This window comes from Aptenodytes forsteri, unplaced genomic scaffold (genome assembly GCF_000699145.1).
Source record: "Aptenodytes forsteri isolate BGI_AS27 unplaced genomic scaffold, ASM69914v1 Scaffold81, whole genome shotgun sequence".
Lineage (NCBI taxonomy): Eukaryota > Metazoa > Chordata > Aves > Sphenisciformes > Spheniscidae > Aptenodytes > Aptenodytes forsteri.
In genome coordinates this window covers 1036130-1048675 of record NW_008795259.1, presented here as the reverse complement: position 1 = coordinate 1048675, position 12546 = coordinate 1036130, and the positions used below count along the sequence as shown (strand labels likewise).

At 37.4% G+C, this 12546-nt stretch overlaps 1 protein-coding gene across 1 annotated transcript in view; it reads right to left on the bottom strand.

The window, feature by feature from the left end:
* Positions 1-5030: 5030 nt before the first annotated feature.
* The window catches only part of BLOC1S5 (biogenesis of lysosomal organelles complex 1 subunit 5), a 20322-nt gene continuing 12806 nt past the window's right edge, over positions 5031-12546 (bottom strand). The window contains exon 4 of the mRNA XM_009279220.1: positions 5031-7139. Coding sequence (XP_009277495.1) covers positions 6960-7139 — 180 coding nt within the window. The 3' untranslated portion in view covers positions 5031-6959. The remainder of the gene's footprint in view (positions 7140-12546) is intronic.

Genomic DNA, 12546 nt, shown 5'->3' with positions numbered 1-12546 from the left:
GCCTTCCAACTCTATTCTTTCAGGAAATGATGTGAGTGTTGCATTGTTCCTAGACGGGGGCAGCAATGTTTTTTAACAGGAGACATACATATGTATTTTTAAAAGAAACAAAACACAACAAAAACATGCAGTCTAAGCCACTGTACTGAACCAGGCTTTTTGAATCTGGTGTAGATAAGAGGTTGGCCCAGACAACGTGTCCACATTTCACATAGCTAAGAGCATTCTTTAGAAGGGATGTAAGCAACACTTTTTGTTGAAGAAGGAAAAAAAAAGAAATCTAAAACAAAACCCTTTATGATGTGGGAGTAAAAAGCTCATTATGTTAAGTGATATCAAGCATGACCAGAAAAGACCCTAGGGAAAAATTACACTTTTTTATTGGATTCTGTGGGACAAACTAGCCTGGGAACTTGAAAGCACAGGGAAGGTGCACGTGGAAATCACATCATATATGAAGAATAATTTCTTACCGTGTGAAAATTATTTGGAAATAGTTTTCAGCTAAAGTTTCTCTTTATGGTAGCCGTTTCAAAGGGACCATACTGAGGCAATGACCTACAGTAGCACTAATACAATAGCTGCTGGATAACCTCCGTGCAGAGGTATGTGGTCTTAGTCCAGTTCCGTGTCGACAGGCAAAACATAATGAACACTGAAACTCATAACAACAGAGGCTCAGCTGGAGTCTCTTACTCTATTTTGAGTGAAGATAATGGCAAAAATTCAACTCAGTTGAATTTCAATTTAATTTTTGATAAAAGTAAAATTGGGCCTTGAAAAAGAGTGAAGAGGAAACTACTATTTCTTCTTCAGGAGAGGCTGCAAAGGACAGAGGGACAGCAGACAGAAACTGCTATGACTTTTCTTGCTCCAGTTTGACCACGACACACTTCTCTAGGACTTACATCCTCTGAAAACAAACAAACTGAAGAAAGATTTTGCATTTTGTGATCCTGTGGTGATAGTGACTGCCACCTCAGTGACAAACACCAACTACCATCGTACAGCAACGCGATGTAGGGGGCTGCATCATCCATCCCCTCCCTACTTCCACATCTGGCTAAGAAACAAAAAGCCAATAATTAAACAGCCTTATTACATAAAATTCTATCTGTTCATGGATGTTTTAAAGGAAATTGCATTTGCTGTACCACCTGCAAGTCACAGCTGCAAGAAAATTGCAAAACACAATACATCCTGGTCACCCCACATTTATATATATAGTTTTGGGGGTTTCCAACAACCAGAAATGGCAGCCGGTGTTTGGGCCCACTTCTCCTGGATACACGGACATGCAAAAAGCCTTACACAAAACGAGAGAAAGGTACTGTCCTACACTAGGTATCTGCGCAGCATTTGTATTCTGCGCTCAAGGCGTCCCAGACAATGAATTCAACACATGGAGCGCCTCTGAACTTGCTCAGGACACAAATATCGAAGTCCTACTACCTCCGAGTGCTTCTTGAGTCCAGAAAACTTTTCCACTGTTGCGATGTCTTGAGGGCTGCTTATTCTGAAAAAAATTTTGAACCATTTAGACTTTGGTAGTTTAAAGGATAATTCCTCCGTAGGATTCCAAACGCTAATTAGTTGTTTGAAACCAAACTGCTAACTAGGTGTACTACTCTAATTCTACTTTACAATTTTTTAACATTGTTTAGTAAATATTTTCTAAATCACGCTCAATTTTCTTTCAAATCAGTACACTGGAGGGATGCACAGTATTTCCTATTTATGTAATTCAGCTTAGAAGCTTTCTAGGTGACATAGTAAATATTGGAACAGATTTAGAGCCATCTGGAGAGGGGATTTTCAGGAACCGGAATTTATTTAATGAGGGCTAAAAACATCTGGAAAGGACAAACTTGGGTCCACTCATAAAGGACTTCCTATGACCTCAAGCAATCCGGAACTAACTTTCCCAAAGCTAAAGCTACTGAAAAGTGCTGTGCATATTCTAGAACGCGTTACCGCAAGAGGCATTTCTGCACACCCTAGCGTGGGAGAGCACTGGCTAGGTACCACCCCACAAGCTTTGCAAAGCAAGCTCGCAAATTTATTTTACAATTAACTCAAAGACAACAAAATGCTTATCCAGGTCCTGCAGCGTTTGCTGCGGCATGAACAAAGGTTGTTTTTCTCCAGATTACAGAATATAGGGACCGTATGTCATGAAATGCTGGATAAATCTATAGATTATGTCAAAATGTTAGTAACGACTAACAAGCGAAAGCCATAAATAGCGCTTCGGTTCTCACCAACTTCCATTACATCAAGTTAAATGCAGTGTCTGTTAAAAAACACAATGATGCTCAGTTGCAGCTCTCCTTGTATCCACCCAGTGAGCCATTAGCGGAGAAGGCTGAGGAAATGTAAGGTTTTAAATGACAGTTTTACAATACAGTATTATCCATCCTTCAGTGCAATTGCCTTGCAAGTTCATATTGAAAGGGTCAGCTTTTTCTTCACCGTCTGTAAAATGATGTTAAATAAAAATCTTGAGCCATCCAGGTTCTGATTTGGCCCAGATAAAGCATTTAAGAAGGCAAGCTGAAACCTAGGTGGGTATCTCTGCTAGATTCCTAGTTAGGAAGCACAAACCTGAGCCCCGGATTTTCAAAGCCACAGCTTTAAGCCCTAGCAGGACTTCCCCAAGCCTTTCTTCCTTCTAATGCTCACCATTCTCTTGAATAAATTTGTTTCTACTTTGCTCATTACTAGATATAAAACTACAAAGATAGTGCACATAATACTGTACACTCTTCAGAACTGGAAGGTACATACATATAGAGTACTGTATTTCTAAGGGTTGAAATAAATCTTTTCTAAAACTCCCTTTGTTAATTGCAGCAAAATACATTTAAGCCTTTTTTACTTCTCCCTTCTCTTTTAAAGGTCTATGTTATTTGGAATTTCTGAATAATCTTATGACTAAACTATTTATGAAAGCTGTGTTATTCATTAAAATTGTACTGCAGCAGCTGCACTCCCATCTTTCTGCAGATTCTGCTGTATCTTGACACACAGACCGTAAGCTAGACCAACAGCACTGAGCTTGCTGTACCTTTACTATTTTAAGAAGTTCATTTAATTATAAAAAACTAAAATAATTGGCTTGCTTAGAAGTGTGCGGTATGATAATTTCGTTCACAGAACTTTTTGCACAAGTCCCCATTTTTTTTATTTTGGCACAATCTCTATCCATAAGCACAAACTTTTGCCTCAAACCTTCAGAAAACCCGATCCACTAACGTGGACAGCAGTGTAAGAATGCAGCTCTTGAAGGTTTTAATCTCTGACACTGAGTCTAACTTCAAATTATAATAAATCTGAATTAGAATCCATAAGTATTGCGGACAACCTTGTTCAGATCAGCACACATTACATAAATAATTTTAGAAGTGACCTGTTGTAAGCTTTTTTGAGGACTAATGGGGCAAAATGCTGCTGATAAGTTGTGTCATTTTTTATTTAAAAGCATGTGGTTTCATCCACAAATTGTCTTGTACTTATACAAAATACTGTATTACAACTGAACATAAGCATTTACAGTCGATACCTCATATAAAACCAGGCTTTCTAACTTTCCTTCTCAGGCTTGCACCGACACCTACTGGGGAGTATTTGTAAATCTCAAAATCCATAGCCTTGAGCCATAGGATGTTTTTCAACTCAGAAGTGAACTACGTATGATTCAATTCATTGGCTGAGTATGCCACGTATTTGCTATTTAATTTGACTACTGAAAAGAACTCCCCAGTTTTTGAGGAAAGATTTAACAAGCCATAAATTAAAATATCAGAGAAGATGCAATGTTCCAGCCGGGAATTTTTCTATAAAAACTATTACCTAGTGTTAGCACAGAAAGAAGCCGAGTAAGAGCAAATAAATCAGCTTTCTCCCTCCTTCCTGAGATTAAAAAAATGTGGTGGGCCTCAGATATAAAACATTCCAAGGAGAACAGCACATAGGTTCATTGTTAAAACACGGCAGTTAAAAACAAAACAAACCCTTAAGTATTTCTTCAGTTCCTCAGTTCGTTATTACTCCTAAATTCAGCAGCAGCAGACTTCATGCAGCAGTTCCAAGGAAGATACCCGTTCCTTGCTATGTATTCGTTAGAACAGAAAGACTAAGAAAATATTCCAGCGATTACACGACATCCAAACCCACTTCCGGTTACAAAGAAGAACAGTTAAACCTACGGTTCAGTATCATAAACAGCGCGGATAGTTAAGCAAAAAGTTACATGCATAGTCTGGTACAAAGACGGATTGCGAAACTCACCTGCCATACTCGAAGTTAACTGAAGCGTTGAGGACCCTTTCCAGCTCCTACTGGAATCCAATGCAGACTTCTGTTGAGTTTAACGGGGATTAAATAAATTCTCAAGACTTTTAAGACTACAAAATTCAGTCATGTAAATACTGCAAGGTAAAACACTTCCTTCATGCACCAATGACATAAACCCCAACTTTTAAACGTTTCGTTTTTCTATTTCTCCCAAATGGCAGAGACTGTTGAATGACAAGAATTTGAATCTTACAAAGCAAGTCGCACTGTGGAGCACTACTGTGTCCAGACAGACCACAGTCCCACCTTGCTGAAAAACTGCTGAAGATGGGAATCTTTTTTATCCGTCAGGTGTGTCCTGTTTTGAGATAATATTAAACACATCACATTTGTTTGTTTTTTAAGCATTTGGACAGAAAAAGTAGGTTTTCCTGTAAACGTTGGCAAGTTGCTTCAAAGACAATTAAGCATTTCCAAGTACCTCAAAACCTACAGCGTATCATATTAAAAAAGTGAAAGTTACTAAATAAAATAATTCGGCAACGGATAGTTTTCAGGTAGACCCCACAATGAGTAAGAGTGGGCCAACAGGCAGATATAGACTACAAAGAAAAGTGTTTTCAAATGATCTTCAGCATAAAAATACCTCTGTCATTCTAAAAGAGGAACACATTTGCAGTGTTAGTATTTAGAAGCTTTCCAAAGAATCAGGAGCACACATCCCAGCAGATTTCGGAAACGCCGCTTTATTTTCCAGTGAATATCCAACTTGCAACACTTGTATCATTGCTTAAGAGCCCTCAAATTGACAAAATACTAAAATCTACAGCTCCAGTGCACAGTTAATTAGATATCGAAATCTTAATAAAAATTATCAGTGCAAAAATAAAAATGAATTCAGTATGCAGTTAAATGCATTTTGTTATAAAGATATTTGGTCTTTGAGCACATATACATCAAATAATCTGGTAAGAGAGAAGTCGTTTTCAGTCTGTGCTCAAAACAATCAAAACTATTCCACACCCAATTCTAAAGACAGGCAAGAACTAACTTTTTCTTTTTACATGGAAGTCTGAGCTTAGTTACAACATTCATCATGGGTACATAAGCTGAAAAACATTACAGAGGTCACCTTCTATTCAAATAGGGGTTGTTCTAAAAGAGGCCTTCCTATTTTTCATGTGTGGGATACTTCTGAGACATCTACGTTTTTTCCATCCACAACAGAGAATTAACAACATTCCAGCGTGCCCCAGTGTCGTCAAGTCCTCTTTTCAGTCCAGATACATGATGATGATTGATGAAGCTGTTGGGCCTACAGTAGCGGCAGAGCAGCTTGGCAGGAATTCAGTGTTATTGAAAGAAATCTCAAATACTCATTCCATCTCCTCTACTAACTTTAATCACACTATCAACATGCTGCCAGGAACGGAGCCTTGACACCAAGCCATAAGCTTACACAAGCAACCATTGTTGGCATATTACTGTTGCAATACAGGTAAAGGGTAAACTCTGTTTATTTTTACCTGTTTCCATTCTATATTGGACACCAGCTAAATTATGGAAAGATATTTCCTGTACTAACGGTTAGCTTGCAGCAAATTTCATTAAGGTACTACGTCTCATTTTGCTTGGTTAATGACCTGATTAAGTTAACTTCTTCAGTTACACTGCTGTGAAATGCAAGATTTAAATAAAAGAAAGCAATACAGGAGCTTCAGGTACCCGTAAGAGTAAGTTAGTTAAGAAAGCAGATCAGCACTACAGGCGCTTTACCATTAATCTGCTCATTTGTTATGCTGATAAAGAAACAAAAATCTTTCCTCAATTGCTTCATAAAATTCTGACGAGCTTATCCTAAGTAAACCAACAGCATGTCAAATAATTAAGGTAAATACTGTACTAGCTACAAAGCTAATGCAAAGACCGATATGCTTCTCATGATTACTTTTGAGCTTGTTTTGGCTTTGCGTAGAACAGTAAAGCTTAAAAAGAGGGGCCTGAGACATTTACAGGGAGAGAAAAGAAATTGTTGTCCAAGCTCACTTAGCCACTTCTACGTTCGCAAAAACCATTTACGTCTCAGCTCTACTTCATAATACTGAATATACAACCCAAAAGTTGGAATTACAACTGGATTTAGAACTCTGTTGAGATCTTTCATTGCTAAAGCTTCAAAGTAAAGTATTCCATAAAACAAGTTGGTTCTCCTGAAATCTATGAACAGGATTTACGGTTTTCCCAGTGAATTCTCAGCTAACTATGGCTGGAACCCGTTACACCTACTTTTTGGGAAAGGGCTGTGGCTGCACACTGGGATAGTTAGTATTACATTAGTCTCTGTTTTCCCAAACGATGTGATACTCTCTGCAGATGGGAGAGAATTCTAGTTTGCAACTCCCTGAGCTGATGTAGTCACACAATGTAATTTCCAGGTCCACCTTCCAACAAACGAAGAAATACTGGCATTCTACCTGCCCTGAACAAAACAAGCAGAGATAGGCACTTAAGTTGAAAGTATGCAAACCTCTTCTTCCCATACCAAACCTGTAGAGGAAATTCTCCTTTTTTCTTACATGTTTCAGCTTTCCAAAATAATCTCAATTCAAGTCAGAAGCAACTGAGTATTGGCACAAACCCAGCATTATTAAAAAAGAAAAGTCTTAAAAAGAAACATATTTGGCCAGTTCCTTCTCCATCTCAGAATACTGCTCTTTGAGGCGCTCCATAGCTTTTCTGTGCTCTTCGTCCACCTCTGCTTGTTTGTTTCGTTGTTCTTTCATCAATTCCTCCCAGTGGGCTACGCACTTCTCTTCACGAGCCATCAGCTTGTCCGCCTGAAGCTGAGAGGAGGAAAATGGGAAGTTTTAACAATCGTTTCCAGATTAAAACAGAGGGTTGAATGAGATCTACATAATGTTAGAGTATCAGAGAAACTGGGCTTTTACTTCAGTAGAGGAAAGTGAAACTGGCAAGAAGACATCTGAAAAGGTGAAACTAAAAAGAAAACATTTATTTTTATAAAGTATAGTCAAATCCAAAACAAAGGGTAAACTGTCTACGATAGTATTAATGCGATAGCATTAGCAACAATGGCTTTTCTATGCTACAGTCTGGTGAAAATTAATTAAATAAATAAAAAGACACTTTAAAGTTACCAGTTCGCCTAGTTCGCTTCCGTTAGTTTCTAAAGATCACACTTGATGCATTATTTGCTCCTCTGACTACTGACAATGTTAGAAGTACTGTAAGCAGCTGATATAAATATGTATTATCTCACAAAGATTTTATTTTAAAATGAACTTCTGATTTTGGGAACATGGTATTCAGTGTTCTTAGCCCCTTAGTTACGAAACAAAGCAAACAAACAAACAAAAAAAATCAGTAAATGGATGCTGCTTTTTTGTTTTTTTTTTTTTCTTTTCTTGTGTTCACACAGAAAGAAGGTGCCTACTGACACAAACAGACTCAGGGAGTCCACTGTTCTGAAAGTAATCAAAAGAGAAATAACTTAAATAAAATGCATCTAATTTTCAATTAAGTAGTCTTAAAAGAACCACGAATCTGCATCTAGTACAGCAAGCACAGGCAGGCCTGTATTATATATGATACAGATTAAAAATGCACTGGAAGCATTACCATAGCTGATTTATGAGGAAAATTCTAGGCCCACTATATTTCATATTTGAGAGTGCTAGACAAAATAAAATTTTAGAGAGTTATGTACCTCCATTATTTAGGTATATATGCATTACTAGAGCTTAAAGGATCCACTGCAACAGTCAAGACAACATTTGAGGTTTTATGCTAAATACATGTAAATAGCATGCTTCTATGTTTCACAACAAATTATGATGGTTAATAAAACATGTATAAATTGTGTCAGCCAACCCTTCAACATATTGCTCCTCTTTTCTTGACATTTGCTACTTTCCCCTTGAATGTCTCATTTGTTGAAACGAAAGTATTTTTTACATTCTTGAATACATTTTTAAAACTAGAAGCAAACCACACTTGTATCTTCCCACAATGCTTATGTTCACCATAGTCATCAGATACTAGTCTTGATGAAAAGCCTCTAACACTAAAAGGAAAGAGTGAAATAGAATATAACATGGATATTCAATGTTTTTAAACTGGCAGTTTGTGTTTCTGCTTTAGCCAGCTAGCTCTCACTGTGATTAATGTCTTCCTTTATAAATAAGTTATTTTTCCCCTTATACTTTCACACTGCTTGGCTTCTGGTAAGTCTGATTCCTTTCACTCTCTTATCTTGGAAAAAAAAACCCAAACAAAAACCCCATAAATCTAGCTATCTAGAAAGAGAGATCATACACACATCCAATATGCATGTCAAAATGAGATGTACCTCTGTGGATTGCTTGCATGCAGTATTAACAGTCTGGCCTCCTTATAATATAAGTGCTGAAGTCACAATAAATCTAGGCAGTTGTTCTTGTATTTGCTCCGTCTCTCAGTAGAAGAGAGTATTCATCCTTCTTTTATTATCCTTTTTTCTCCTTTTTAATATATTAGCAATGATTATTTTTTATGTACAGTACTTCTGTGTAGAAATAAATACTATCACACAGCTTCAACAGACATCTGGCATTTTTGTCAATTGAAGGCAATGGGAACCCATTCACGTATTCTTCAACACACTCTATGTGTTCTTTAAGATCACATATTGTGGGTTAAATATACCATTTTTGCCATCCAGCATTTTATGTACATTGTAACAACATTATGCCAAGATCCAATTTGTTTGCAACAGATGCAATATCAGCTACTAACAAAATAGACTGGTGTACACTACTAGTTTGACCTGTACACTACTTCATATTCAATAGGTTTTGAAACTGTCAGTGCCTCATACGCTTACTGACAGGATTACACAGCACCTACCCAAACCACACTTCAGCTAGACTAACCCATGCTCCTCACAAGAGTAGTTTGCAAGGAACATGAAACTCATGTTGCTACTTGCTATTTTCATCTTCCATTGCACCATTTCTACCCAAGGATATAAAATGATTTACCTGGTAAAACAACTGAAGACATTTATAGAACATGAGATAGCTAAATTTAGTCTATCAAAAATCTGTGGTCTAACTCCTTTCTTCTCCCAGAAAACATCTTGCCTTCCCCTGCTCACTCAGTCTTTAGCTTGTTCTGGTGCAAGAGAAGTGACATTGTGAAATAAAGGCATATTAGCAGCTAGGCTACATACAGTATGCCTAAATAAAAATTTAAACAGTTGAGTACTGAGAAGCAATTGCTCTAAGAGCTTATTCTTTAAATATATAAAGGCAAGCAGCATTCTACTGAAATAGTAACTAATTTTATAGAGTAAGATTTATGTTGGAAATAAAGTAACTCCATATAATTGCAATTTACACCTTTAACAAAGTAAAAAGTTGCAGATATGAATAAACACTTTAGAAAACAGAAAAATAAAATTAAGACATGCTAGAGTAAGCAAGTAAGAATGACAAGAAATACCAACTAAAAGACACCAAGGACTTGAATACTCTTTTTGCTCTCCCACCTTGGTAATGATTTGGAAAACCCCACTGTAGAAGCTCAGTGTGCACCTTGGGCACAGCAGCTCTCCTTCCTAGAAAAAAAATTCAAACCTAGCTGTTCTCAGCAGCACTTTCAGACCATTAACACTGACGGCTGCTGAGTGGATATGTTTGTGTATGCGAGACAGTCATAATCTTGAAACCAATACTCCTATTCCTACCAGACGAATAGCTGTGTGAACAGCAAAAATAACGAAGTGTGATTCTTAATGGATGCCTGCCTTAGGATACAGATCTTTCAACCAAAGCATATGTTGCAGTGTAAACTTGCTTCTTACTGGAAGTTAAAGAATCCACGCAGGAGAGACCTATGAATGCTATAGCTGTGGGATAAGCTTCAATGGGCACTTCAATCTCGTTAGGCATCACAGAACAATATGAGAGAAAAATCCTGACCAAAGACAGGCTCCCTCCTACGCACATATCCAACTGCAAGACCCAAGCTGCAACAGACACTATCCCTGGAGCTAAGGTATTAAAAGGCTTCCCTCATCCAAGCCCTCTCTGCTGTCTCGTAACAGCTGCTACAGTAGTTCAGCCTTTCACTTAGCAGAACATCACTAACAGGCTCTTGAGGATCCAGGCTCCCATGCAGGACATAGACACCTAGTGCTCCAACCCCCGAAAGATTCAGTTTCTCAGCACAGAAAGATGACTTTCACACTGTAGCTCTGCAAGTACCCTTCAGGTTTGCCCTATATGGTGCTTTCTTACCACAATGCTCTCCACTCCTATCGCAACCTTTTCATATCCAGTGCTATTAACTTCACTGCTTTATTCAATTGACCATGACACACAGGAGGAAAAACTAATGAAATCAAGACACTATGCAAAAAAATATTGTGCCCGAACTGTAGTTGTAGCTGTAGCACAGCTAGAAAGCATAGAGGTCCATATAGGTAGACGAAATAATCTCTCTTGTTAAATATGCCATTGGCAGTCATGAAAAATCTTCAAAATACAAAGCTTTTCAAGATGTACAGACATCTTGGCATGGATTTGCATTGGTTAAGTCAACAGTCACTCTCAAAAAGCAAACAGTTTCCAAAAGTCAACATAATTAAGTATATTAGTGATCTGTAGAGACAATACTGAGTGTATTTTATACTATCAATTCATAATTTCCAAATTTATAGATTTGCAACAAGTTTGTTTTCCAGAAAACAATACACACAGAATTTGATAGTGTGCCTGGCAAATTAATTTCTAGGGTGATTTTGTAAAGGTGAGGAAAATAACATCTTCATTTTCAGATAACAGAATTTCAGGTTATTTTCCATCAATTTGTTTTTAGGAAGCTTTCCAATGTCGTATTACATTTCTCACTCCTCAAAGTCTGGCTACTTAAAACCGAAGAAATAATCTCAATCAATTTAAATATTAATACAAATTGGTGCTGCTATCTTAAGCGTCAGGATCCTTAGTTATGAAGCATTAACTCATTGCACATTTAAACTCATGCTGAGTAGAAAAGAGCATGTGAACATCATTTAAGAGGAGCAATCTGAAATACATACCTTCTCTTGCTAAATGTGAACTGAGAATTGAAACAAAAAGTTAAGGCTCTAGGTATCTCCTACAGCTTGCCGACACAAGTATGACAACAGTAAGAAGAATGATTGATCTCTAGAGATCTGTATCACCTCAGTGACGCTCCAATAATTCTTTTGTAAGTTAAAAACAAGTTATCATGAATTTAATAATTGTTAGTAATTCACACTCCAGCTTTTGCATGTTCTCAGAAATTTTGCATTCAGGAAAGGTTTAACAGCATTCTGAGCAACCTCAAACATGTTACCAGGTCTCAGTGGTTTAGGTTTAAAAAAAAAAAATTCATTCCTAATAGAAAAAGTATATTCTAGTGAATTATCGGTCCTCCAAAATTGTAATCTGCATTTACAAGGTAAAAAAGCCAGCCATATGCAGAATATGCAGAATAGTCCATGTTTTGAGATGTTAGAGATACATGATAAAATATCTTTTTACTTAAAAAAATCTAATTCACATATCCCAACTCACAAGACAGCCTTGGTATTACAGGGCTAGAGAATACTGTGGGATCAATCTCTACAGTTTCCCTAACCTGATGTATTCCCCGGAGCAAGCGAAAAGAGAGAACTGCAAACCTTTTGCTTATGGCATTTACCCTGACAGTGGAGACCTATTTCCAGTTCCTTATACACTGAGTAATTAAGTTCTAGATAACTGATGCCAATAACTATCCTGAATATTAAAACAGTTTATTATTCTTACATGCTTTTTTAGTCAGTTGTTTCAAAGGAACAGACACCCTTTATCTGCTTGGTTATTGAGTAGATTGAAAAGAGTAACACTGTCATTTCTATATATACATACATATATTTATAAATCCGAATTCATCAAGTCAATGACTCATGTCAAATATCTTAACTTCCAAGTCAAACAATAATCCAAAGACCTTCAGTCGCTGGGCACCCATAGGTGACCTATGACACATTAAGAGACATATTACGGAGCAGATCATCTTGAGTGACATCATGCAGCACATACAGGACAACCAGGTGATCAGGCCCAGTCAGCATGGGTTTATGAAAGGCAGGTCCTGCCTGACTAACCTGATCTCCTTCTATGACAAGGTGACCCGCTTAGTGGATGATGGAATGGCTGTGGATGTTGTCTACCTAGG